Raw genomic sequence first — 27859 nt, forward strand, 5'->3', positions numbered from 1 at the left:
GATTCTGTAAGAAATGTGAAAAAATTGCGCCATTGCCGTTCTAGAGGTGAGTAAACAAAGGAGATTAGTGGGGCTTTCCTCGGTGTCACCAGAATCGCTCGGTTTACAATTTCACGATGCGAACAGCAGAACTCAAGTCAATTCAAGTCACAGATTTATTTCATTCTCAGTCTAAAATTTTTATTAAAGATCGCAAAACTTTTCCTTATAAACTAATGACAGTGTGTATGATATTCAGTTCCCATCCTTTGAGAAAATTCTATACCTTTCAAAACGTATATTATATACAGTCATTTAACTAATGCTCAGAGCTTGAATTTATTTACACACTTAATAAAAATTAAATGCTATTTGGCTCTCATTTGCTTAGAACAGTAAAACTATGCTAAAACTTTCGACGTGCCATCTTCGTAACCACTCGGTAACATATCGTTCCATCGTAATCGATAGGCATACTTTCGGAAACACATCGACTCTACCTAAACCATCACGGAAGAGCTTTTCTCTAAAGCAATGCGAATGAATCTAAAAGTTCATAGTAAATTCCGTTAGAACTTGCAGAAAAGTAAAACCAAATAGCTTCTTTAAGATTGTTCAAGCCCCTAAAGATTTCGCTTTTGATATGACAGTATTATTAAGAAAATGACACCTCATTTAGGAACTTTCGAACAAACAATAATTAGATAGTTATATCTGTGTGTATTCATAACTTAAAATAGGTAACGAAAAATAAGAAAACATTAACATTTCTTCTCACGTATAAGTAGTCTAAAAAAAAATCAAATGTGATAGTTCTATCAACTGCGTCAAACTTGTAACCAAATGTTTTCAACTGTTCTCCCAAGACTTTAATATATTCTGCCCTAGATAAGTCAGTGATGATGATGATGGAAAAAAACAAATCGAGAACCTCACAGACCGAGACTGCAAAATTTTTCTCCTATCTAGACACCAAGAAGTACACGCCTCTTGCGACACACTGCATGGGCCATTTACTTTGGGACTGTTAATGTTTCTTTCAGAGATTGGTAAAATAATAATACGGAAATTCTGCCAGTTACCCTATCGCGAATATTTTGTTTAAAACTTTTCAGAGAGAGAGAGATCACAGTGCGATCATTGCTTACTTTGAAACTCGTGGTTGGATACAATTCTGTCAAGGGGATGTTAAATCCCCATTCATTTGCGCTAGTTGTCCCTGCTCCCATCTCGATGTCCTGATTTTTTCTTCTGGTGTGTCTTTATTGAACATTTTAAGCTTGTCCTTGAAGTCCAGCCTTTCTGGTTTCTTGGAAACAAACTGGCCCTCGGATTTCTCTTCGTCTGTTAAGGACATCCGACCCAGGCGACCGCGGGTCATCTCCATCCCATTCAACTCATCGCTATCCAACCGGGCGGGCTTTGGCGCGTACTGAGACTGGGATCGAGAGGGAGGTCCGTCTAAGACATTGTCCTGCGAACCATACCTGGTAGGCGCCGGAGGAGGACCTGGTTGATTCATCTCAAAGGCGGCTGGATAGGACACAGGTCGAGGTCGCCTAGGATATGTGGCATAACTTGGGTATGAGGAAGATGAGGTAACTGGGGGCTGACGGAGAGGTACTCCCGTGTTGGAGTAAGGTTGGGGATACATAGCTTGATCCCGGGTCCCGGGGGCAGAGACTGTCACCCTGGACGTGAATCCACCATTTCGCGACGGTCGATCACCACTGAGAGCAGCAAATCGTTCAGAGCTGTGAGGCGATTTTGGTGGAGGTGGTGGTGGGAAATTGTCGTCTTCTAGCAACTCGTCAGGGGGAGGAGGCGGTGGCGGAGGAGGCGGTAGGTCATCGTCATCATCAGGGAGAGGTGGCCTGGCAGAATCTGGTTCAGAGTCACTTGGGGCACGAGTGTTCACGTACCGGACACTGGGGGCAGGAGTAACCCGTGCTGTGTAACCTGATGCTGACCCAACGACATAAGTTGGAGATGCGGGTTCGCGAATCTCTGTCGCTACATTTGAAAAGGATACCTGCTTCTTGGGGCGATTTGATCCCGCATTGCGAAGTGCCGATGGTGGTTCAGAACGCCGTCGATTAATCTCTTCGTCAATGAGCTTCCGCCTCCTTTCGTAATCAGCTGTTGCACGATTCTTCAATTCATTGACGTGCTCCTCAACGGACGGCTTTCTCACTTTTACTTCCTGAAGCATCTGATCTTCAAGCTGCTGCTTTCGTAATTGTGCTTCCTTTTCTCTGACGATCCTTTGTTCCTCCTGTTGCTTTTGGCGTTCGAACTCACGCCTAGCCTCCGCCTCCCGCTCCTCCTCCTGTCGCAGCCTATCCTCTTCCTCCTTTAACTGCTGGCTCTGCTGCCACCGCAGCCGTTCCTCCTGATCACGTCGCTGCTGTATTTCAAGTTTCTTTCTATTCAGTTCTTCTTCCTCCTGCGCCTTCTTCTCCAGCCTTTGCTTTTCCTGTTCCATTCTCTGCTGTTCTCTCTTTTCTCGTTGCTGTCTCAGCCATTCTTCTTGCTCTCGTTCACGGTGTTCTTGAATTTTCCGCTGGGCCTCCTTCTGCTGTTCGCGATCTAATTCAAACTGCTGAACTCTGCGCTGCTGTCGTTCTCTGAAAACAGAAACACAAACAACAGGTTATCGTTATCCTCAACCGTCGCAAATCCAGTTCATTAACATCCATCTTCAATGGGCGACGCTGTATTAAAATTGATACGTTAATATTTCTGACCTTCAACGAATGCTTCTTCTACCCGTTGTAGCAGGAGCTCAGATAGCTGTGGTGTGTACTGGCGCGTGTTAAGACGAACACAAGCGCTACAGTCCTCTTCCTAGCGACCCTTCTCCATTTCTCCCAAACCAATCCCGCAAAAAACGACTGCGTTCACAAAGAACTCTGAACTGTTGAGTGATAATTCATCGACCGCTTATCGATTGTTCTTTTGCACAAAAGAACCGCATCGTCTTTTCTCCGCCGGCCTAATTATACACCTTCATCATAATCGCTTTCTCAAGACTAGAATTCAACCATATCTTTAACAATCACCTTCGAAGTTTCTCCTCTTCTTCCTCTTTTTGCTGTCGTCTCTTTTCAGCTTCTTTCTTTTCTTTTTCGCGCCGGATGTTTTCTTGGAGTAGCAAGTCAATCTTTTTTCCTCGCTCCATTCTCTCCTCCTTGTCCGGTGCGTGGTATTTGACACGTGTTACCGCAACAAGTCCGCCTGCAGCACGCTCCTGTACCACCTGGATGAGGGAAAGAAAAGAACAAAATGTAAAGCTGTTGAGCTTTTTCTCGAATCCATTTACTGTTGCTTTAGAGTTCAGGTCAAGTCACGCGAAATCTTGGTCCTCGTAACTCAAGATCGAATGGCGCTGTCCATCTGATAAAGTTTTATCCCCTTCTTTAAGGAGACTGACAGAGTTTAACTTGAAATAACCTTACACGTGGCTTTTTGAGAAACATTTTAAATGCTGAGAATAATTTTTTGAAATATACATGTAACATGGGTACATCATGCTTTGATTCTATCTCTGTCGGAGTGATTTTATGTTCCATTGATAAACCTCCCACAGCATCATAGTCTGTTAAAAACTCGTTTTTCTGATGAAATACATTGACACTCGTTTATCTTTCTGTAATGATACGCAGTTGACAAAAACAATCTTAAAAGGTCCCTGCTGTCATCGACGGAAAGAATTCCTTGCCCTTCCAAGTTTCTGACTTAGTCGTTTCTTCGAAATGCAACTGAAGCTATTACCTTAGCCTATCCTCTAAACTAGATGCAGGACAGAAAAGAACTGTAGTAAGTTACTGGGTTGAATATCCTTAGTATGAGAGCGAGAGCTGATCTCTCATTCAAATGCACCTTTGAGTTAAGAGGTAGTTGTCTGAAATAGTCAATGACCACGTGTGCTATTTCTAAATATGTCCACCTGTATCGAACATAAGGCAATTAAGAGCACTGTAAAGCTTAAGGTTATTAGATTCTCAAGGTTAACAAAAAATAATCAAAAGATGAAAGAAATTGTAAAATATTTTTTTAAAACAACAATAATTTCAATAATAACATTTTTCGTTACTTCCAACTACCCAATCGATAAAGAACGATTTTACAATCGTCAAAACACCTAACCAGCAAAACAATCTCACAAAAACATAATCTAAAGTGGGTTGCTAGCCACCGGATCTTTTGGAAGGTTACAAAAATACTTCTCTGATTGAATTCAGTGGCGTAGAGTATTTACCACAAAATTAACTAAAAAGTACTATTCGAGGCGATTCTACTTTTACTTCTCTTTACTTCTGTACCATTCATCATCTTGTATATCACATAACATGCAGAAGATCCACAAGACGTTTGGTAAAGCGGCTAAATGCACCAAATTGCAATTCAAACAAAGAAAAGAATAGAAAAGACAAGGAATAAAAAAGGGCAAAACTATAAAAGCTCGGATACAGTACTCAGAGCCAAATCCGTCGACTTGCAACTTAAAAAATCTTTAAGCAGAGATCATCTGTCGGACTACTTTTCGTTTCGATTTTCGTTTCGACATCAACAGCGCAGATGCCCTCTTCGATTAGAATTCAGCTGTATTGAGTTATTGTAGCTCACAAAGTTGCATATAGACAAGACACAAAAAGGAAATAAAAGTTCAGATCGATTCGAAAGTGCAAGCTATGAGTTTCAACTAGTTTAACCTTTTGAAATAAAATCGGGCAAATTGAAATTAGTGCAGAGTGAAAGAAAAACGAACATGTCGTAAAGGATATTGTAAAAAGTGGTCTGTCAACTTATTTTTTGAGACGGAAATCTCTAGGTAATCTTTCACGTTCTACGAATCTGCTATTACAAGGAAAAATACTTCAGTTAGCGGCAAATCTTCCAACAGTTGAAGTGAATGAAGAAATCAACCAAATTATAAATTCAAAAGACCAGAAAAAAATAAAAATGAGGAGGTATCTGGCATTGCTGATAACAAAAAAACACTTCTTTCAGAGTTGAAAACATGAACCTACCTGACAAGATCAGTTCTAGTAGGCAATCTATATCGATTCCTAGTAACAAATCAATGCTTTAATAGTTTGTACTAAAACCACTTGAGTTTGAAAATATCGAGCAACGACAACAAAAAAGACAGTAAAAAAGAGCGAAAAAAATTGAGTGAGTAAAAATTGAAAGCACTGACGTAAACACTTGGGGTAAAAACGCGGAACAATCATGTCGGTGGCTTTAACGGTTTTTATTTTCGACGGAAAGAAATTTTTGAGAAAACGACAAACACGATTTTGAAAGGTGTAGTTATTCGTTCGTCCACTCGATTACGCCAAAGACTTTGTGGCAATGTAGGGTTGGTCATAAAATTGGCGCTAACATCGAGAGCCACAATTATACCTGCCGTGAACAAACATTATCGAAAACTGAACAAAGACATACTTTCTTCCCTCGTGTGCGCACCTCTACCGCATCTCACTTCATTATCATCTAACTCCCGAGATCTGAATCCAGACAATATAATGGTAACTTGCGTGTTATCTCCGCGCTAACAGAAAAATTCTTCAAATGTTAGAATAACAGAGAGCGATGTAATTACCTCTTCATCTTCGCCAGATTCCCGACGATTCCTCATCGCTTCAAGACGTTTTTGAAATTCTCGTTCGACCTCGTCTGCCGATAGTCCCTCGATGGTGTCCAGAAACTCTTTACTGCCCTTATCTCTCGAGAGCTTCGAAAGCCTGGACTGCTCCATTTCTCTTAGCTGTTTCTGTTCCTCTTCAAGTTTTTTCAAGTGGTTCTCTCTTTCACGCTGCTCGTTCAATTCTTCTCTTTGCATTTGGTTCATAATACGCTCTTCTTCAACGCGCTGACGTTCCTCTCGTTCACGATCGTATTTTTGTTGTCGTTCACGTTCCGCACGCGCACGTTCGATACTCTCAAGAGCTTCCCTGTCTCTTTCACGACGCTCTCGTTCTTGCTGCTCTCTTTCTTGTCGTTCGCGTTCTAAACGCTCTTTTTCTTCTTTCTCTTTCCTCTGTCTTTCCAAATGATGTCTCCAAGCTCGCTCTTCCCGCTCGCGGCGCTCCAACGTGCCTTCCCTTTCTTCAGTAGCTCTTGAGTCCTCCCGTTGCCAACGATTTAACTCGTCTCTCTCGTTCGGCTTCAAGTTACTTCTGTCTGCTTGCTCAGTTGCACCTTGTGCTCCCTGTTTGATCATGATGTACCGACCGTACCGTGAATTGCGGCTGTCGATTCGGATTGGACTTGACGGAGGTTCATCCGGAGATTTTTCCTACAAGACAAAAAGACAATGCATTGAGGAAACTTCAACAGGGGACATTGAAGTTGAACGGAAAAAGAGCTCGCCTCTTACCACTTGCGTATCTTTTAGGTGAACAGCTGTCTAACATCTAGGAAAGATTGTTATACTGTGATTGTATGTATTTGTGTGAGGAGCAACGACTACATGTTGGAATCGCCCCTTAAATGGTACAATTACCGAAATATTCAGAATAAATGTGAGAATCTTTTGTTGAAAATGAAATAAACCACAAAGATAATGTACTGAAATGACAAGTATACATCTTAGTTGTGACTGAGCTCAGTTAGTTTGTCCTTCTCCAATTGAAAACATGTCATTCGATCATTTTTTCTTTTTAATTTTTATCTGAGCATTCCAATCTTCTTTCACAAACCTCCCTAGGGGACCCCCTTCCAGGTGATGTTGCTCCAGGGGATGTGGGTGAACTATAAATGCGATTTCTGTTCTCGCGGGCCGTTATCTCGGGTTCTTCTACTGTCACAGTGAGTGGCGACCGCTGTCTTTCTCTCTCAACATCTTCAGATTCAAAGCGGACCCTGTAAGGAGATCGGACGGGTTCAACTTGAACAGTTTGAGGCGACGCGCGTGATCCATCCGTTGGCCTTTTTTGCCGACGCTGATGTTCGCCGATCATTTTCAGAGCGTCTTCTGCTCGTTTCCTTTCCACATCTTGCCGACGCCTTTCTTCGCCAAAACGCCGTTGTTCCTCTATTCTTCGTTCTTCCTCTCGTCGGCGCTCCTCGTCCAATCTTCGTTGCTCCTCGGCTATTCGCCTTTCCTCTCGTAACCGTGCCTCTTCGATTCTCTTTTGTTCCTCTGCATACAAACGTTGTTCTTCAAGTCTTCGTTCCTCTTCGCGACGTCGCTCTTCTTCTAGCCTGTGTTCTTCGGCACGTCTCCGTTCTTCTTCAAGTCTTCGTTGTTCTTCGGCGCGTCTCCGTTCTTCTTCAAGTCTCCGCTGTTCTTCGGCGCGTCTCCGTTCCTCCTCTAATCTCCGTTGTTCTTCGGCGCGCCTTCGTTGTTCCTCAAGACGCCTCTCCTCCTGTAGTCTCCTCTCTTCTTCAAGTCGTTTTTGCTCCTCAACCTGTATGCGTTCCTCTTCCAGTCGACGTTCTTCGTCTTCTCTATACCGCCTTTCCCTTTCCGCCGCTCGCATACGTTCCTCCTCCTCCATGCGCCGCTGACCCTCAGAGTAACGCCGTCGCCCGTCCTCTCCATCCCTCCTTCTCCTGTCTTCATCCACTTGCCACTGGTCTTGATACCGGCGGCCTCTATCCTCATCACCCTGTCTGTAGGACTGATTACGGTCTTTTTGTAACCACCGCCCAGGAGACCGCTGCATCTCTTGCTCAGGTACAGTTGGTGATGCTTTCAGCATTTCTTCGTTGTCTACTGCTACAAGCTTCTGCTGTGGCTCTAGATAAAAATAAACGGATAAATAATGATATTAACCCTTCACATTCTAACATCAGTATCCATATTTTCTCCATGCCCTTCCCTTTAAAAATTTCTTTTGGAAATGACAAGGAAAATTTGCTTTAACAATCAACCGCCTCCCAGTTAGCCCAATGGATAGAGCGCTGGGCTGTTGTGCGGGCGGTCGAGGGTTCGAGCCCCGGCCGGACCAACACCCAGGGTCTTAACATAATTAACAACATGCTACCTTTCTATAACATCAAGAAATGGTTAAATATTCTAGTCTTCTCGGATAGGGACGAATAAATGGAGGTCCCGTCTCCTGCAGGGTTGGGGTAGGAGACGTTAATTTCCCACGCACGAGATTACTGTGTGATGGATGTCCTTCCCCGAGGTGGGATGGGTGGGTTGGGTTTAGGTGGATGAACCTAGTAGGGGACTACGTGTCCTATTGTTTTTCCACCTGTACAATGTACAAATCCCCGGGGTGGGATGGGTGGGTTGGGTTTAGGTGGATGAACCTTGTAGGGGACTACGTGTCCTATTGTTCTTACACGTGTACAATGTACAAATCTTTAGAAAAGCTTCTTGGCTTAGTCATCATTTCCTCTATTCTCGCAATCAATAAATGATTCAGCAATGCTACTATAAGGAGAAAACTAGATGCTGGTCACTCTTAAGGTTCAATGGGTTAATAAAACTTGAAAACAAAAATTCCTTGGTGAGGAAGATGGTGTGGTTTATAAGATATTTGCTCGACGGCCAACATCACTGGAATATTCAGAAGAGGTTTCGTTGTAGTCAAATACAAGTACAAGCCCAAGATTCGATCCGCGCTAATCTTAAGTGAAAGAATCTTAATGCAATATATTATCAATATTCTGGAGCCCGTTGCTCAATCTCACGTTTAGCGCGTAGACGACGACCATAATATGCTAAATTTGTAGAACTGTACCCAAAAGAATCTTAACATACCTTTGGTAACCATTGGTGATGGCTGACTCAATAAAGTGGCAAGGCCGTGATAAATGGCGCCCTGCTTGGATATGCGCAAAGTAACTTCAGATCCAGATTTGACCATTAGCTCGGCGGCCCTGGGAAACAGAGACAGCAACGTTACTCCATTGATGCTAGACTACGTGTAAATTCTCTATCTGGTCTCCCTGAATTTCTTTCGGCATATGTGCGGGGATTCTCTTTAGAAGGAGTTTCCACAAAATGATGGAACATAGATGTCGGAAATCGTGCGGTGTGTTGTTATTATTTGTCGCATTGTTGTAGTTAGGGTAATTTAGGCTTTGTTTGATCGTAATCAGTGGATATGCGCAAAGTACTTTGGATATGCGCAAAGTAACTTCAGATCCAGATTTGACCATTAGCTCGGTGGCCCTGGGAAACAGAAATCTGAAATCTGCGTGGAAACAGAAATCTGCGTGGAAATCTGAGAGTCTTGAACTTTGGATCCCTTTAATGGCAAAAATAAAACAGGAAGAAGAGAGCGAGAAGAGGTTGCTGTAGGTTATTGGTGATTAATAAAGGAGAAGAAATCGGGATTTCGTGTGAGCGTGTTGGTAGTTCGATCTTGGACGCAATTCCCAACAATAGAAGAAATTGTTATGAAAACTTCTCACCGCAATGTAAAAGAGTAACCAAAAAAGGAAAGATAGAAATCGCTCGGCCATTAACCCTTAAGGGAGTCTGGATTCTAATTACCCCCTTGAATCAAATGGAAAGGTCATGAGAATGAAAGAAATGATAACCAATTTAGGAAGCCCTCAATTGTCAAACAAATTTTCCTTGACATAACCGTAGGAAATGAAAAGAGAACAGCGTGGAAAATATGAATGTTATTGTTAAGGTGGACATGGTTAAAACCATTGACTAATTGGCAATATTGGTTGTATTTTTACCTCTCCTGTGGAACGCCCACCAGACTTTCGCCATTCACGGCTAGAAGCTGATCTCCTGCTCTTAGACGTCCATCCTAAAAATGGGAATAAGAAATTTCAAACTTTAGAAGATAAGAGGCTGTCAAGCTATAGCTGTCACATCTAAGCACTGCGTGGAAACTCAGGAAAGTAAAATGGAAAATTTTCATTCCTTTACTATACATTAATTCTTGACATTGCCGCAGCTAAGCTACTCAAAATTACTATTCGACTTAAATTAAAGCGTCACCATACTTTCGGGATTTTTTTTAACATCCATAAACTCTTAAGATCTAATTAAAATTTATCCTTTCTGACTGTCACACACTTCTTTGTAAATGAGAAAAAAAGTGTCACATCGAGAAAGAACCCTTCACTTGATAGGCTTGTCTTTTCTCTCCATCTTTCTGCAAGATATTAGGGACCTTAAGAAACCACGACGGCGACGACAACGAGGACGTGGAAAAACAAGAGATCTAATTGGCAGAACAATAGCTCAGCACGTGCGTTTTGAAACTTTGTACATTTCTTAGCCGTCCTATGCAAAACAACAACGTGAAATCGCCAAAATTTGCGTTGTCTGCGAACCGAAACCGCGACGGTAAATTATTTTAATTTCCATTTGGAACTCAACGGCTACTTTATACGTCATGCTGAAGTTGAGCTGTGGCGCTGTATGAGATAGTAAGCCCCTGCAGCCATTTTTGAAATTCTAACTAAGAGTAGAAATTCATTTTTTAATCGAAGTTATCCTTGGCGTCGCCGTGGTGGTTTCTTAAAGTCCCTAATGTATTGAAATCGAGGGGGGAGGGGTTATATGCTCATCGCGCATGTTACTCACCTTAGCAGCAGGACCGTCTTTCACAACTTGTTTAATGTAAATGCCAAGTTTGTCTTGTCCAACACCCTTAAAACGAAGAAAAAGGCAGTAACGTGAGGAAAATGTACAACGACTAAACGTGTTTTATAGTTCATTTTCTCCTTAGAATCGCTCTACAGATAATCAAAATATAAATTACCTTAGCGGCCACAATGCTAAGACCCATGCCTCCCTGTCCTTTATAGAAGGAGACGTCCATAATTTCAGGAGTCTGGGACTGAAATAAATAAACAGAAATTCATAGGTTTGTTCAAGAAGATCAAGTAGAAATCGGAGGGAAATTCATTGAAGACTTTTTAAAAAATATATACTGAGGTTAATATTGAAAGATTCCAGATAAACAATAATTGAACTCCATACCTGAGCAGTTTTCGACGACACTTCACCACCTACGAAAAACAAAACGCCAGGTTATCAAATATAGTATGACCAAAATAATAACTCAAATCTATTTGAATTGGCGAGGGTAAGTTATCTCACCAGAGTCCTTGCGCTTGGCTTGATAAACAGTCCATAAGCCCGGAGAGGATGGCTGTATAGTCAACCTACATAAGCCTGCAAAGCAACAAAGTTAAATGTAGTGAAATTTGCCTTTCCATTTTCTTAATTATTTCAAAGACTTCGTCCGTCACTCTAACACGAGTTACAAAATGCGAGCGCGGATTTACTTCAGATTAATTTCTTGTTTGGAGAACGTTTCCTCTATTTATTTCACCATAACCTGTTTCGGAGAACAGTGTGTGAACATAATTGAACACTCCCCAAATGAGGCTTTTCAAGCCCACTGCTAACAAATTAGAAACATACATTGTACATAAACATATTGTTTAAAAATCCCAACTGGCAGGAGACAGACCAGTTGGCTATACATAAAGCGCAGCGGAGGAGTTGAACTCGAGGGAACGAAGAAAAAAAATTCCGGCGAGTGGCAGGGAAGAGGGTTTAAACTCCAGGCTCACCAGATTACAAGACCTGGAATGACCATATATCTCCTCAAGAGGAGCAGACCGACCACAACTAAGAGCCCAGGTATTATCCATATGAAGCAAACAGGATCAGTATACAACCTTACATTTTAATGGCGCTGGATTAGATCACAAAGCGTGACCAGAATTTTATTATTTCGAAGAAACACTAACCGATTTCTGCAAGAGGGCTCAAAAATTCCTTCAAACCCGGGGGAACACCACGGATCACTTCGCACGAGTACCTATCCTCAGGGAGCAAGAAAGGGAGCTGAAGTTGAGGGTCCTCTTCAAGCGTCACGGGTTGGCCCTGGTTACGAATGAGCTCATCTGCCGTGTTCTCGGCAACGGCCACAACGCTGTCGATCAAATCCCTGGAAAAGTTATATCCAAATAACAGGATATTAGAAAGGTGAAAACGCACATCTTATTCAATCACTTCGACTGCTAGTAAAACCGGCATCGTCTTTGCATCGTAAGGATGTGGTAAAAACGTTACCGATTAAATAATCCACGGGTGGTATTGAGCGCTTATCATTTAACTCATCCTGTGCTAAGACTCGTAATCTGAAATAACTCCAGTACAGACAGAAGCTCCTCGTTCATAAACTTTGTGATTGTAAAGCACACGACACTATTAAAAGCTTTAATGTCAGCAAATTATACAACGAATAAATATCGACAAAGCAGATACCTGTTGTATTAAATATTCATACTGAAAACGTTTTACACACCTTGGGATATTAAGTTCGTCCGCAGCAGGTCGGTAATTTTCAAGCAAGGCACGTAGTTGTATTGAGTTCAACTTATAACATGCTGACGATAAGGAGTTGATGTCACCGTGAGAGTTTTTGGGAGCTTGTAGTAAATGAGCCGCCTGTTAAGAGATAAAAGAAGTTAAAAAGCAGCGACAACAACAACAAAAACAAATGAGATAAAATAACCAACACACAACGTCTTGGACTTCCTCAGCGCTGTCCACTCATTAATAATTGACTTGTCTACTCCAACGCTCTTATTTATAACCCGTTCGTGACATCTGTTTTTCAACGCATAAAAGAGAAGGAAAAAGTCTGTTGTTTATGTCATCTTAATGAGAGTAACATGTACTTGCGCTTGTTTAAAAGCACGAAAAAACGGAAACGAATGGTTTTGGTTACTGAAGTAGGAAATGAAATCACATGTAAGTTAAATTAACACAGGCAGTAAATTTCTGCTTTGGATTATTAAGAAAGCAGACGGAAATTCGCCCAACTTATCACTCTAAAACGTGCTGGCCAGATGGAACTTATATTTACACCTCCTACACAAATTAAATTCTGCCGTTTTTGGGAGCCCGTTTAGACTTTGTCTACTGCTTTGATGTGTAAAATGTATATCACACACTCAAATAAAATCCAGCTATAGGTGGTTTGCAACCAATCTCTAGAGACACAGGTAACAATGGTGAAAGGAGCAAGTGCTGGTGGACGAACAAAAGAAGCTAATGAGATATCTATTGTTTACGTCCACAAACATGGCGGCAATGACGTAACGTGCAAACCACCTATTCGCGAAATTCCCCGTGAAGCAGTAAGCCAGGATCGCTTCGGTTTCGCTTTACCTCCGAATCGCTGCGCGTTTGGTCAGAAAAATGCATCACTTTTCTCGACCAATTAAATTCAAAACTAAAACCAATTGCAACGTGGCCAATCGTGTTTTCCTGCCCTGTGAGCAGTTTATTTGTTTTCAAACCCAGAGGGTGACATTGTCTTGTATTGTTAGGCACCAGACTAAACGCTCAAAGTATTTCTCTCCACCAAAAAGTATCAAAGAGTACTGGAAAAACTGTCAGGAAAACCGTACTATGAAATCCTGTTGCAATGACCTAGCATCCTATCCAAAAGAAGTAATAATACGGCTAGTCAATCAAACCTACAAAAACGAGGAATACAAACCAAAAATTATTGGCTACTTCACAGTAAGACCACAACATATTAACTGACCTGCGCTACACGGCATAAATGACATTCTGCTGCCATTTCCAAACCCTGTTTCTGGGCCCAAGTTTCCACTCTTGCCAGTCTTCTCCTTAGTCTGTAACCCCACTCTCTGGTACAAAGGCCCAACTGAGGCTGAAGTACAATCTTATTGAATATCCACATATTGATATAGTGGAATAACTGTGCAAACACTTGAATGGTGAGAGCAGCGTTTACTCTGCAGCGTCGCAACAATGACATAGCCGAGGTCAGCGTATACAAGATGTCGGACACTGTAGGCTTGCCATGGCGTCTGCGGCCACCTTTAAACAACGATTTGTAAAAAAGTAGTGATAAGTAGTTTGTTCTCAGTATTGTCAATCTACATGTAGCATCCTCAAAGTGTTCTTATCAATTAAGCGGCAGCTCATTGCATTGATCAGTGGTCGAGTGCAATTTTTTTCAGAAACAGAGAACTGAAAAAGGGAAACTTCCATAAGTTTCAAGTAGTCACTAACTTGTGTTTTCAAGGTGCTAAATTTGAAGTTAAAAAATTCGGTTCAAGCAGCTTTTACGACTAAAACAATTCATTTATTTATTTTTTTATTTCAACAACTTTATTGGGTTTGACTTCTAAAACAGCTTTAAAGATGTTTAAGCTTTGGGATGAATGAGGTATTGGCCTCTGCATCTCATATGCTAAAAAAAGGTTAATCGTGAGATCAACTCACCAAGCCAGCTGTCCCCACCCATGGGTCTTCCAGAAGGACCATATCGAAAACTACGTTCACCCATAATGTCATCAGGGGAGTTCATATCCATCATGGAATCTGCGTCACCATCTTCCATGTCAGCGTCCTCAGTGACATCAAGGAATGCTGACATCAGTTGTCGCAACTCCTGCTCTACACATTGCACAAGGTGTCTGAATGCCAGTTGAACAGACTGTGCTAATACTTGGTAACTGTCTTTCAAGTAGGGTGATACATCAATGTCTTGCTTCAGAAAATGGAGGAGCTCAGATGAGTTTGCCATCCAAAACGCCAGGCTACTTGGCAGCTGACTATTTTCCTGTGGGTAAAAAATTGACATGGTACTCAATCATCAGGTGACTTCTAAAAAACTTCAAGCAGATCTAGCCCTTTCACCTCCATGATGAGAATATTTATTCTCCTTACTGTCTGTCACACATTTTATATGATAATAGCAATGAGAATAAGATCTAAAATCAAACCAGTTTCCCTACATGATACTTATTTTCATTCTCATCACCCTTCTGGCTGATGATGTTTTGATATTATAGAAAGAAACTACTTCCACATCAACTTAGACCAGCAGTAACAAAAAGTATGCCCAAACTATTTGCTTTGATGCTTTCATCAGAAGGCAAGGTGACATTACTGGACATTAAATGGATAATTCAACCTGTGGGAGAAAGGCCATGTGAGGCAATCAGGGTAAAAAGGAAGCCTTGGGTAGAAAGATGAAACTAAAAGAAAAAATAATGCAAGAATGCCACAAGCAAACTTTACCTCAACTGTTGAGCGCACCATGTTGGCAATTTTCTGAACAGTGACACTCAACCTGTCACCACGCTGAAGCTTTGAAAGCTCCTCTCGATATGCTGGGGAGATGCGATAACGACAGCACATGTAAAGAGTGTAGGTTGGTGCCAGTTTGAAGTGAACTCTGTCACCATTCACCTCACTGACTACTGCTGCAAAGAAAGCATCTTCTCCCGACTCTCTAAACTCTAATCTTGCAGGAAGCCTGTCACCCATTCCATCATCTGAAATGTCATCAGCTGAAGAATGCAGACCCTCAGGTGGCTGGTCCTGACGCCCATGACCCTAACACAGAACACTTTTGGATCAGTCTTGATTGTATTACTCCCACGATCCATATGTAACCCTCCCTACTTGCTGCTTTACATATCCATGCAAATTGATCAAGAATTTGGTGTAATAACAAGATAACAATCTTGAGCAGAAACTTTAAATATTCTCATCTCCTAATTGCTTGTGGGAATATAACAGTGTGAGAAAGTAAAAAGTAAATTCATTGTTAGGATCAAGTTTGTACTCACAAGTTTTTCACTTGTGTAGGTCTCAACTTCACCGTCAACGCCAAAGGTTGTCTCAAACAAGCCAGATTCATGATTGTTTGTTGCTTCCACATTGTTCTGCTCATATTCTCTGTTTTTTCCTCCAGGTTGATAAGGGCTAGATAATAATAAAATGCATTCCACAAAATTAAACTTTGTCCTAATCTATGTACATGTAATCTGGGTAAGAAATTCAGAGTCAGAAAGCATGACCAACTCAGGGTAAGAAGTACTGAATTGGATGAAATTACATTAGATGACATGGGATCACTGCATGACATGTAACCCTAAAACAATCTGCAATAAAAATATATATCACTAAAAATTGAAAATGCAGCAGTGGCATATTTGTGGAGTGGTTCTTGGTCTACTGTTTCAGTGTCAAATTGGAATATGGACTTTTGTTTGTTTGCATGTATATTGTTTTCCTGAGGCTTACACTCACTATAATTTTATAAAGACAAGAGACTAAACTCCTATGTAACACTAGGTCTTGGGATGCTCACATAATGGGAGACAAATCCTCTTGCCAATGAGTTAAATTTCCTAGCTAGCTCTCCCGTACTTAAATGTAGCCCTTGCAAGGATTATTACCTATATCCGGATGACCGCTTCAGAGAATCTGTATCAGTCACACTGTGCCCACTACTAACACCGCCAGTGTCAGGAACTGGTGAATTCTGCTTGGCTTTCTCTTCAAATGCTGGGTCACAGAACTTGAAAGTATGAAGTCTGCCAAACTTTATTATACTACCATGGTTCAGCTTGGTTGACTCATAAACTCTTCTTCCATCCACATATATTTCAGCATCACTGCTAGTTCGCTCAACTGACACAATCCCATCCATATTTGTAATCACACAGTGACGAGGCAGGATGTGAGATCCAAACAACTCCAGATAGCTAACTGCAGATGACAGGGACTTTTCACTACCCACTTCGGTTATTTCCATGGGTAACCTGTGAATGTTTGCTTGGTAATCAAGCTCTCGGCCATCAGATGACAACTCTCGAAGATAGGGCAACAAATGTTCTGGAAATGAATTTGCCAATCTTTCACCTATTGCTTTATCTGATGTGCTATCCATGGGTACCCTCGAAGGAGACTTTGACCTTCTCTTTTGTTTTCTATACTGAGGCAAGTTTGCCCTGCGACGTAAATGGAAGACAACGTGGCCTTGCTGTTGAGGCCAAGTTGCAGCAATGGCCAATGGGTTATCTTCATCATGAACAACTCTTTCTTTTCCAATTGTATCTCCTCCAGTTACACCCCCAGCTGGTATGTTGACCATAACTAGGCAGTACTCTTCAGGATTTTCTTTTTCCATGCCATATTTTTCCAATGCTTCTTTGACAACATGCGTTGTAGGATCACGCATTGAAACAAGAAGAGTCTTGTAAGGAATCTGAGGCTTGAGTGTTTCTGCAAAGATTTTCAGTGTGCCTCCACTGTCTGTCCCTCCGTCATTACTTTGAAATTCTTGAAGTCTGCGCTCCAGTTTTCGCTGACGGCGCATTTTCATGACTATTTCTGGATTTGAAATGCTCCGCGTAAAACTGGTTTCAGGCAACTCATCGTAAAGAATTTGTGCAAGAGCAGAATCATCATTAGTTTTTGTAGGAGATGAAGGTTGACCTAAGATTTTAGCTTTCTTTGCTTCCTCTTTCCTTTTCTCTTTGAGCTCCTTTTTCTCTCTTTTTGACAACTTCCTCTTGAAATTTTGACCAGCTTCAAGGTCACCATCACTTGAGAAAACATTTGTAGTTACTAAGGCTTCCTGATCACTTTTCAGTAGAAATCGCCCTTCCCTGTCACCTTGCAGCCATAACAGTTGCACGAACAAAGGCCTGTCCTCTTTCAAAAGCTTCCTGGATTCTGAAAATAAATACACAAGACAAATCTTTCAGTACCAGAGATTTAAAAACTTGCGGGAGATTTTAAAGGAGTCCTTTCTTACAGCTGTTTACCACCAATTAAAATCATAAATTTACTTAACATGGTGATCATGGAAAGGCTTGAGAAAGCCACTGCAGCCATATCTATTTTAAAGAGTCGAGACTTCATCATTTTACTGCCAACTACTGTTGACTAACCCTTAAGCAATTCACCTTTGCTGAAGAAGAGAGGATCTTAAAAGGGGAAAGTCAATGCACAAAGCCAAACGCTGAGTGGATCCAATATTCATTACTATTTCTCTACTCATAGATCAAGCGAGGTAAATTTACAATGCCATGAGATATGAATTATAAATTAAACAATAAATTACAGCAAGCTACCAGCTATACTGTTGATCGTAATTTCTTGGTTTTTGCTACATGCATTTTTTCACTTTGAAATGTGTTCTATGTTTAACTCACATAAAAGCAGTTTCCATAAAAACTTTTAATTAACTTTCATAAGATTAGAATACTTCATATCAGTGTTTCTGTATGAAAAAAAAATTCCATGACATCCATGGATTTCATATAATCTTGGGTAAGGTCACTTGAAGGAAGCAAAAAACACAAGAGTTGTCAAATATTTGACAAGCAGGATCCCTTAAAAGAGTTTTATAAACAGCTATTTTATAAGGAACAAAACAATTATTTTAAAAGTGGTTGCTCAGAGAAAGAGGTTTCTGGACAGAGAGATCATCGGGAGATAGCAGATCACATATTAGTAAACCACTGTCGTATTTGTCTCTGGTTTAGACTTAAAAATCTTGAGAGGCATCTACTAATTAATCTACTTCAAACAAAACTTCCCCTATTTCCATATGCAAATAAAACATTGCAATCTCCTCGCTTTTCTAAGTTGTCAAGTGAAATTGCATTTTTCAGATACCCTAAGAATTTCATGCTGGCCCTAGATGTACAAACAAAGGACAGATTTATATTTAATCACAACTAATTATGATCACTCTTGGCTTAAAATAGACTGCTTTTTTCCCCAGTTAGTATACAAAATGTTATGTATACCTTTGACAGCACTGTGCTGGAATAACATTTAAAACATAACCCACATTCATGTAAGGAGTGGGTTGAGAAGCAAGTTATTACTTTCTTGCATTCAATTCTTTTTTCAGTATTCCACATGTTTTGCACCACAAAGTTAACAAAATGATTAACATTATGCATGTGTTAGGCAACAACACAAAGAACTTTGAAGATGGAATATTAGAATTTCTCATCAGCTCATGGAGTACCCACAAATTACTATTCCCTAGATCTGATAAGCAAAAAAAAAAAACTTGAAAAAGCTTCCCCAATCAACTTGTGTGAAGACTGAAAAGATTAAACATCCTAACAAATTAATGGCCGTTCTGATGAGACAACTTTGATTGTATCATCAAGCAAATAAAATTTTACCAGACAAATTGTCTACTCTTGACTTCTTTCTGCATATTAGCTCTTAACCTTCAATTCATACAGCCACACAGTCACTTTTTTCATTCTCGAACTATCTAATTTATCCCAGATCGAGACAGATCTTTATCCAGAATACACCTCTAAAAATTCTAATGTTACAAAACCAAGGTGAACAGAAATCGGTCTTGTGAGAAGTCCAAACTGAAATATGATGTATTTCAGGATCTATTTCACACAGAGCGAATATCAGAGATATTTACAACCGTTAAGAATACTGCTTGGTACGAATAAATGGAGCAGTAAATATTCCTTTCAAACTTTCAAAACGGTCAGAACCAAAAGTACCACATTTTCATCAACAAAGAGCGACAAAAAAATTGTCTCAATTAACCTGGCTTGGTTCGAAATGTTCGGTTGCTTACATGAAGAATGCCAGACATCCTCTGTCAGGAAATATGACACAGGAATTAAATACCAAAGGAATTAAGACGAAAGGTCAATCATACTGAAGGAAAGAGAATCTTATCCTTCAAGCAAAACCAGCGAGATGCTACAAAAGCTTGTAAGAGAATCCAAAGTTGTGTTCTTATCAATATCCTAGTGGTTTTGATTAATTTTTCATCTCAAAACATATCTTTGGACGCCCGAACTTGAAGCCTTGAACACGTACCAAAACATTAAAAGATCTTGAAAATAGCGCATGATGCGCACTTTCGGTCTTCGAGTGAAACGTGTTGTAAGACTAGGCGTTTTCAAAGTTTTATTGTTCACTGCAGTCAAGCTGCGTTTTAAACTGAACGATTAGAACGATAAACAATGTACAACTTCATTCGACAGTGCTTGGCGATCTGTTGGACACGCTGGAGACAAGTTCGGGTGAGCGTAACGGCATCCCCAGGCCGATAAAAAGAGAAACAAATCCTTGAAGAATCAAAAGAATTTTTCATTTAAAAAAAATCGGGTCTTATTATAATTTATGACCAAGCCGCATGAAAACAAGAGAGAGGACGCGAAATTTACAACCGTCACACGCGATAGTAACTTCGTTAGTTCATTTTCCTGAAAGGTTTCTCGGCTTACCTCCGCTTGGATGAACCTCGAAGAGAGAGTAATTTGGATTAGAAAGCATCTTCATATCCGGGCGAAACTTTTCCACTAGAGTTCTCGTAACATCGTCGGCTGTTTCCGTGCTGGTAACGCGGACACATTTCGTGGACATTTTTGCTCCTGCATCTTGAAAATAAAACCGCATCACTCCGCGGTACACTAATTCCTGAGAAATGAATATGGCGAAAGATTGTCAACCCAAACGGCGTTCACTAACAAGGTATGTTTCAAGAAGCAAAATCTGGTTAAGAACGGTCAGCATCTAAGTGTTAAAACCTGGCTGTAAGGATCGAAACCTACCTCATCGGGTTCGCTGATTGCAAAGATGTCTAAGCGGCATGCGTTCCATTCGGCAATCAGTTTTCGCAAATGTGCGCGTTCCTCTTGCCGTGTTCGAATTCCATCCATGTTGCTTGGCATTTACGAGGTTCAATCACATTATAGGAGCAAACTTTTACTACTACACGACCCGCTAAATTCGATCTAATAACAAATACGCATTTACACACTAGCGAGACTGTTTGACTTCAAACGAACTCCATCACTCGGACGAATATCCTAACCACCGTCAACGATGGCAAGAATGCATAATAACCGATCATCAATTCTAGTCTCTGATTGGTCGACAAATAAACGGAATGTATCGTCACTTGCTCTGCTGTTTTTCTTACAGGGGTGGGTGGGGCAAAGGCGTTAATTTAGTAACTTGCGTGATAGTCCATCAGAGAAACCATATCCAAACTTTTCACGGTTGAAAAATTAATTATCTAGATAAACCGTAGGCGGCTCTCCATTACAAGCAAATATTTTAAAACCGCGGTTTTTCGCGTTCCATGAGGAGAAATTCAAGTTGCAATGAGACGGTACTCTCAACGAAGTTACACGACCCCATGTGAAGTGTCTGTTAATAACACAACTAGCAACTATTTGGTTTATTCAAATCGAAACTTGCATAATTAATAAGAAGTACAACTGAAATACATCGAGCAGAAAAGTTATTTAACAATTATCATACTCAGTTGACGTCATGATCTAAAATCGTGAACAATCTTTGAATTCTCAGTCACTGAAATAGCGTGCGATTGGGATAATTTTTTATTTGCTTTCTAATGTTTGAAGATGTTCAACTATTCCATGAACGTGAGCGACACAAATCAGGGAAAGATAGACTGATCTTATCGCCGCGATTTTTCAAGATCGTGACTCTAAATGGCATTTTGTCAAGTGACAATTTCAATTTGGTTAAATTTCTCCCAGACTTGACCCCGCAATAATTGCCGGAACCACAAGGTACGGTGCACAATTGTTTAAATTTCGACGTGATGATGTAATCCCCCTCGACCTGTGATACTGCTAGCAGAACTTTATGTTAAACATTTTATTCACTCACTAACTTTTGTAAGCTTCCCAGAACACGTAGTGAATTTTGATGAGGCTAGCAAACAATCGAACAATGAAAGGAAAAAAATTAAAATTCTGATGTTTGCAAACTTTTAAAGAATGAACGCCTTTTTCAAAAATGACAAAAATGAGAACAGAAAAATTATGTTATAAAAGTTCTTCCCTACCTAACTACATAAAATTCTATTGTTACTTGAGGAAAGTTAAACTGTTCAAAGGTTAAAGATAAGGAAAACAAACAAACAAACAAACATGGAACTGACCCTTGCTTTGTTTGTCTTTCTCTTAAAACATTCCCATAAGAAATTAATGCCCTTTAACACTATCTCTTCATAAACGTTTCCACATGCTGCTTTCAATCGGTAATTTCTTCCGGATTAATAAAATTTAAAACTCTTCTCTAAAATTTCGATCATCACTAAAGATCGAGTGCATCATGGTAGATGTCTTAACGCCAATATTGCGTAATTTTTCACAGAATGCCGTGTAAACTTCCGTAATCTGACATCTTGTCACTGATCCATCAGCTTAATCACGGATTGCATGAATTTTCAAAATGCCTTGAGAATTTTTTAAAACACTCTTCCTGATGACGTCAAATAAAGTGCACATTTTCCATTGTTTAAAAGAATGCCCTGCCACTCAATGAAAAAGCGCCGCTCTGATAAAGAAAAAAGCAGCACAAAACAATGGGGCTCTGCAGCCTTTTTTCGGCGCAAATAAGAAACTTTTGCAGAACTTTAAAAAATTTACAGTAATATTCTGCGAGCAAACAAAGACAAAACCAAACTGCTATCTCAAGGCTCCGAGGACTTGCTTTGGCGCTGAAAAATAAACTTCTGAACATCTTTGGAACATTTCATTTTGTCGAAGTATTTCAAACATATGTCCTTTGTCCTAGTTTTATTATCGCAGTTCCCGAGTTCAATGTGTATTTTTTTCCGAGAGCTAATATTTTTTTTTTCCGATTTCCTTCAAACGAATATTGAGACAGACTTTGCACTTTGCTAAAACCACAGAATGATAGTTACACCATAGTTAGTTGAGGGAGTGAGTAGAGGCTCTAACCAATTGAGCTAACCGCCTCCCGGTTAGCTCAATTGGTCAGAGCCATATTCTAGTCTTCTCGGATAAGGACGAATAAACCGTAGGCCCCGTCTCCTGCAGGGTTAGGGGTAGGAGACGTTTATTTCCCACGCCCGAGATTACTGTGTGGTGGATGTCCTCCCCTGGGGTGGGATGGGAGATCGTTACATGGACTGAAGCGGCTGCCAGAGGCGCCTGATAATGCTGACTTCCGATCTCAACCTTATCATTTGTAACTAAACACGTTTGTTGTTTCGAGTGCTTAAGACTTTCTTTCTACTTTCTTAAAATTTCTCTAGAGCGAAGGAAACGCTGCCAATGATCCTGCTCACGATTACTCTTTCGATGTTCCTGAAGTTAAAGAAAGTTAGGAAAGAGAAAGTCCCCCAATTACCCTGATCTCAGAGGGGTAATCTACAATCTTGGGGATGAAAACCCTAGCAAGGAATTTGCAAATACAAGTGCATCACATGACGTCTCTAGCTGTGATTAAAACTCTCTCTGTAGTCAAGAATTGAAAATCAAAAAGGTTGAAAAGACTTGCTCCTCACACACAAATATAGACATGTAGAAATGTCTTAGTCACATTACTGATAACAGTAAAAACCTTCAAACAGTATTACAACAGCACGACTTTAATTCTAAGGGAATATGGAAACTCTACAAAACTTTCTGACATAATTTTTAATGTAATGCATGAAAGTGTACCCACAATGTAACTCAGCGTGATAACAAGTAATTTGCTTGTTAATCTAACCTTGTAATCTTTGACAGTTATACAAATACTTACACAAACTTTCAAAAACTATATTTCTACATGAACATCAATAAAATTGATGTAGGAAGCTAAGAGCAAACAAAGTATATTTTAAACTTTGCATCTTCTCTGTAGAGACTGTTGCTATCTAAACTCTTATCCTGTCTGGACAAATTTAACAGGAAAATAATAAAAGAGTAAAAAAACCCAGGTTTATCAGATCCATGGCAAGCATATAAGTCATTAAACATTTGCCATGAAGTTAGTGAACACTAACGTGGGGTGTTTTCATCTTGGGTGTCCATGACATTTAAAAAAGACAATATAAAGAGAGGTGCCCAAAGAAGTATGTTGAAACCTAGATAATTTCTCTTGATGTTATGTTGGCACTTGTACTAATATTACACATAGCTATCATGAAAAATAGGACAGGACAAACAAAAGTAAAGGGTGAGTAAACTGCCTGTTCCAGTGGAAAAACTAACAGGTAAATGTCATAAAAACTAATGATAATTTTGTGACTACATGTTCATGTAAATAGAGAAAAATTTTTCAGTCCTCTTCAACTTCATCCTCCACCTCAAGTTCTTGTTCAGCATCACCATTTTCTTCATCCCCATTAACTGCTTCAGGACTGTCCTCCTTCTCATCCCCATCGGCCTCAACCTCTGCTTCAGCTTCCTCTTCTTGTTCCTCTTTCTCTGGACTTGGAGATTTCTTCTCCTCTTCCTCCACAGATTTGGATCTTGAACGCTCCTTTTCCTTTGACTGTGAACGTGACTTGCGGGACTTGGAGGGTGACCGGGAGTGAGAGGAAGAATTATGACGTTTCTTTGGGGATTTAGAGCGTGACTTGGATTGACTTCGTGAGTGGGAATGGCTTCTGACAGAAAAAACAAAGAGAAGCCTTAATTACAGAGTGCACTGATTACACACAAATTTGCACCTACAATACCATATGTTGATTCTATTGATTGACTTCTGGAAAAAATACTTTCTTTTCTGAGGAGAAATTTTTCACCATCAGTGTCTATATTTCACTACAAAGATAACAAAATATTTGGATGACCTTTGTCCAATAAATCAACCCATGTTAGACAAACTGATCTATGACAAACTGTACAAAGCTTGCACTTTTTATAGATCTAGCCATTGATATTAACCCATGTATGGTTTCTTACAAGGAATGAAAAATCTGTAGTTCACTCTCATTTTCAAATAAGCATTAGATTTAATCATGCATACCTTTTTCTGCGTTTTGGGGAGCGAGATCGACTGCGACTGCGTGAGCGTCGTGAGGAGGATCTCACCTTTTCCTAGGTACAAAAAAATTTAATATAAAATCCTGCCAACCAAGCAAAAAGAATAAGGTATGTTACTACAGTTTCCTTCTGCTGAAGTTTGCTCCCTCTAGAAGTTTTTGCATTCAATTTTGTGAATACAAGTCTGTTATTATCATAGTCACCAAGTTCACACACAACTCCTGTGGGGAAAAAAATCCAGGTCATTTCTTGGCATTTGCATCGAAACATTTGGTCCCAATAGCATCTAAAAACCATAACTACCACAAGCCATAGGAACATTCTTGAAGAAATTAATAAGATAATAACAGAAAAAATATCTCATTCTCTTATGTAAGAAGGAAATCAGAACTTACAATTTTGAGACGGATACGTTTGCCATGTAACTCTGTATCATCAAGCTTTTTCAAAGCAGCCTTCATGTCTTCCTTGGAAGCAAACTCTACAACCCTGAAATGGACGAATCACTGTTAATGTAGTGTACTAAGCATTTATCTAATTGAGTAGATAAGTTAAACAGACACAGTCAAATAATCATTTATTGGTCGCTAGACCAAATGCAGCTAGAATCTTCCACTAGAACTAGTGACTAAAACTTTGCTGCTTTGATCAGAGATATCAACAACACATTATCATTACTCTTGTAAAAAAACAAGAGTGATGAAAATTGAAATCCTGGAGGTAGACAAACGATACTTGTTACTTTAATTCAGCTTTGCCTCACTAACACAAAGTCATATAGTGTTAAGAGAGTATTTCATAATTCAGCACCCACATCAATTAATGCCTACAGTAAAGTACTTTTTCAAATATCATGCATAGAAAAAGGTACTCACCCTTCACCCTGCCTTCTCTTGTGTGCATCGGCAAATGTGACTTCTCCAGCCTTGGAGATATATTCTTTCAAATCCTGAAAATATATCTCATTTTCAATTCATATACGCTTGAAAAACTTGATGAAGTCGAGAGCAAAGAACACAGGTTAAAAAGCAGTCCTACTCTTGGTTAGACCAAAGTTAAATGGAAATTTTGTTATGTTGACCATATTTGGTGCCAATTAATGTAATGTTTACAGTTTTTAATTAAACTAAAAGTGCCCTCCACACCAAATAATGTTTGAACATGAGAATAAATCAGTAAAAGGATGCTCTGATAAAGACCTAATCACACAACAAAGACTGACCCAAAACAAACAGTAACTTCTTACATGTGTGGCCACTAAGACCTATTAATACTTTTTCTGGGCTGCCATCAATGGATCACCGTTGTTGAAACCATGATACTTACCTGTCCGAAAATCTTTTTCATCAATTTAACAGAATGAAACTTTACATAACGGAAACAGAATGTGGCTGGCGTGCGTTGGTGGCCAACTGTAAGACTAAGCTCAGGTGAGAGAGAACTCACACGATGGTTGGACGGCAACAATAGCACTAACTTAAGCCCTGATTGTCTGTTTGGTGAGGCAAGGGTCGGAATGGAAATTTAACATGGCATGGTGCTCAAACGTCTTGGCACTTGCTGTTACAGTTGGTTGGGTAGCAAAAGTCAAGGTCAGATAGTGCACTCCTGGATCAAGGTCAAATTGCCATCTGACTGAGTGATCGACTGATTAGGACAAGGGCAGACGCGTACTGGCTAGGACATGGCAAAGCTAGGTTTGGACATCTACAGATCAAGAGTTGGCGATCGTAAAGTTATTTTTTAAAAACTATGATAACACCACATCATACCAATTGAAATACTCTCCTAGTTATGCTAATTGACTTGAGGCAGACACCATTTTAATCAAATTAATTCAGTTCAAGTGTAAACTATCAGAAAGCTTTCCAATGAAAAAAAAATTAAAAAAAACCGCTGAACAAGAAGGTAAGAGGTATGTCTTATTCATTTTCCTCGGGAAAAAAAAAACCTTAAAGAGTTAACATTCCTAGTTTTGATGGTACCAAGACAGAACAAATTGCAAGTGTCATGTTACACAAACCTGCCAGTTGATCCTCGAGGAGAGATTTTCCACTGCAAGTCTGTGTTCAGTTCTGAGAGGTGGTGTGCGGCCCCGTCTCTGATTGTTCCTGTTGCTGTTTGACATGATAACATTAAAATATTCAACAAAGGAAAAACATTACAGACTGACTGTGGATAACAATATCCACAACATAGATCTGTTTGCAGAAGGTAGCACATTTTTTTTTTCTTATCACTAATTGATTATCTGATGCATGGCATTACCAATTCTTAAATAACAGCACAAAATACATGCAATCAAGTTTAGGGGCAAGAGCTCCAACTCAACCCTGGTGTGGAAAACACATACATGTACTTATCAATGATTTTTAGTTTACCTTAAAAGCAAGAGCAAATCAGGATGATTTACAAAGTACTACTAAGTAAGTATGGAAAGGGTGGTCATTTGAAATTTACAGCAGGGAGAAGATGAGGCGAATTACCGAGGAGGCTCAGCTTGACAGAATTTCGACAACTTTGTTGCGTATTATGTTTGGTTTAAAAATTTCTTTTTTAGATTACTCACCTAGGTTGGCTTCTGTAACCATAGTCTTGGCTTCTGGAAGGATTTCTTGCATGTTCCACAACGACTCTGTGTTGGAACGAAAAGGAAGGCGATAAGCCAAATTAACTTTTTAGAGTGTACGTCGTAAAATTAAGTAGGTCCAAGAATTTAGGGTAAGCAGAACGCAGAAGATAATGCAGTAAGCCTTAATCAATAAACTACACAAGTGGCATTCGCGGCAACAATAAGTGCTGCGGCTTTCTCATTTTAAGCCAAACCGGCCAAGAGGATCGCATTTCTATCTTTAGAGTTGAAAAGCTTACCTTTCTCCTAACAGTTCCCTTCCATTCAAGTCATAAACACAGTCATCGGCGTCTCTTGGATCATCAAATTCCTTTGGAAAGCAAACAAGATGTATACATTACGAACATGTTGTGACTAGCAATCGAACAAAGCTGGAAAATTCCACAAAGTCTGTTAATAGTTATGATTGAGTTTTCCTCCTGGACTTAACTTACCACAAAACCGTATCCAAGTTTAATGCTGACTTCCCGTATTCTTCCAAATCCCCGAACGAATCGTTCCAGATCTCTTTCTCTTGTGTCTCTAGGAAGTCTTCCAAAGTAAACTCGTGTGCCACCACGAGACATATTGTACCACCAGAAATAAGGAAAAAAGTCCAACGAGACGCAGCAAAATGGAGGTTCACGAGGAAGCCAGAGGACCAACGCCGATGTCCCGGATGATGGTGTGATGCCCCTTTTGTCTTTCATCTGGGCTCAG

The 27859-nt window shown here is 40.1% G+C and overlaps 2 protein-coding genes and 1 long non-coding RNA gene across 6 annotated transcripts; 1 reads left to right on the top strand and 2 right to left on the bottom strand.

Annotated features, from left to right (window-relative positions):
- Window positions 1-141: 141 nt before the first annotated feature.
- LOC111334543 (uncharacterized) lies at window positions 142-20590 on the bottom strand. Of its 2 annotated transcripts, none has more exons than XM_088731828.1 (19): window positions 20323-20590; window positions 19996-20188; window positions 16162-17443; window positions 15550-15685; window positions 14996-15313; window positions 14195-14534; window positions 13488-13786; window positions 12237-12379; window positions 11677-11876; window positions 11018-11092; window positions 10898-10926; window positions 10677-10748; window positions 10499-10564; window positions 9640-9713; window positions 8705-8823; window positions 6687-7729; window positions 5588-6283; window positions 3042-3238; window positions 142-2606 (listed from the first exon to the last, which is right to left on the bottom strand). In XM_088731828.1, exons 1-19 carry the CDS (start codon window positions 20440-20442, stop codon window positions 1157-1159), a joined length of 6852 nt encoding a protein of 2283 aa, XP_088587954.1. In that variant the 5' UTR covers window positions 20443-20590; the 3' UTR covers window positions 142-1156. The 2 variants fall into 2 exon arrangements, with proteins under 2 accessions (XP_088587954.1, XP_022796045.2); XM_022940310.2 differs by having other exon boundaries at window positions 10677-10754.
- Window positions 20119-23410, top strand: LOC148725646 (uncharacterized). Of its 2 annotated transcripts, none has more exons than XR_015991219.1 (2): window positions 20119-20242; window positions 22809-23410. It is a non-coding gene; the product is annotated as an uncharacterized LOC148725646 (long non-coding RNA). The 2 variants fall into 2 exon arrangements; XR_015991220.1 differs by lacking the exon at window positions 20119-20242 and adding an exon at window positions 20789-21312.
- LOC111334574 (serine/arginine-rich splicing factor 5) lies at window positions 23129-27815 on the bottom strand. 2 transcript variants are annotated; one of them, XM_022940366.2, is made up of 8 exons: window positions 27595-27815; window positions 27400-27470; window positions 27098-27163; window positions 26552-26645; window positions 25404-25477; window positions 24924-25017; window positions 24512-24582; window positions 23129-24149 (listed from the first exon to the last, which is right to left on the bottom strand). In XM_022940366.2, the coding sequence occupies exons 1-8, from the start codon at window positions 27724-27726 to the stop codon at window positions 23819-23821; spliced, it is 933 nt and encodes a 310-aa protein (XP_022796101.1). In that variant the 5' UTR covers window positions 27727-27815; the 3' UTR covers window positions 23129-23818. The 2 variants fall into 2 exon arrangements, with proteins under 2 accessions (XP_022796101.1, XP_022796108.1); XM_022940373.2 differs by having other exon boundaries at window positions 23129-24146; window positions 27595-27813.
- Window positions 27816-27859: the final 44 nt, after the last annotated feature.

This window comes from Stylophora pistillata, chromosome 8, assembly GCF_964205215.1.
Source record: "Stylophora pistillata chromosome 8, jaStyPist1.2, whole genome shotgun sequence".
Classification (NCBI taxonomy): domain Eukaryota; kingdom Metazoa; phylum Cnidaria; class Anthozoa; order Scleractinia; family Pocilloporidae; genus Stylophora; species Stylophora pistillata.

What these genes read in the sequence shown, in the direction of transcription:
- LOC111334543 (XM_022940310.2), bottom strand. Translation starts at nt 20,442, where the DNA reads ATGCCAAGCAACATGGATGGAATTCGAACACGGCAAGAGGAACGCGCA. An exon ending in CAATCAGCGAACCCGATGAG is followed by an intron (nt 20,189 to 20,322) that starts GTAGGTTTCGAT and finishes TTCATTTCTCAG; the next exon opens with GAATTAGTGTACCGCGGAGT. An exon ending in CCTACACAAGTGAAAAACTT is followed by an intron (nt 15,314 to 15,549) that starts GTGAGTACAAAC and finishes GTTCTGTGTTAG; the next exon opens with GGTCATGGGCGTCAGGACCA.
- LOC111334574 (XM_022940366.2), bottom strand. Translation starts at nt 27,726, where the DNA reads ATGTCTCGTGGTGGCACACGAGTTTACTTTGGAAGACTTCCTAGAGAC. An exon ending in AGGGAACTGTTAGGAGAAAG is followed by an intron (nt 27,164 to 27,399) that starts GTAAGCTTTTCA and finishes GTTCCAACACAG; the next exon opens with AGTCGTTGTGGAACATGCAA. An exon ending in CCTCGAGGATCAACTGGCAG is followed by an intron (nt 25,478 to 26,551) that starts GTTTGTGTAACA and finishes ATATATTTTCAG; the next exon opens with GATTTGAAAGAATATATCTC.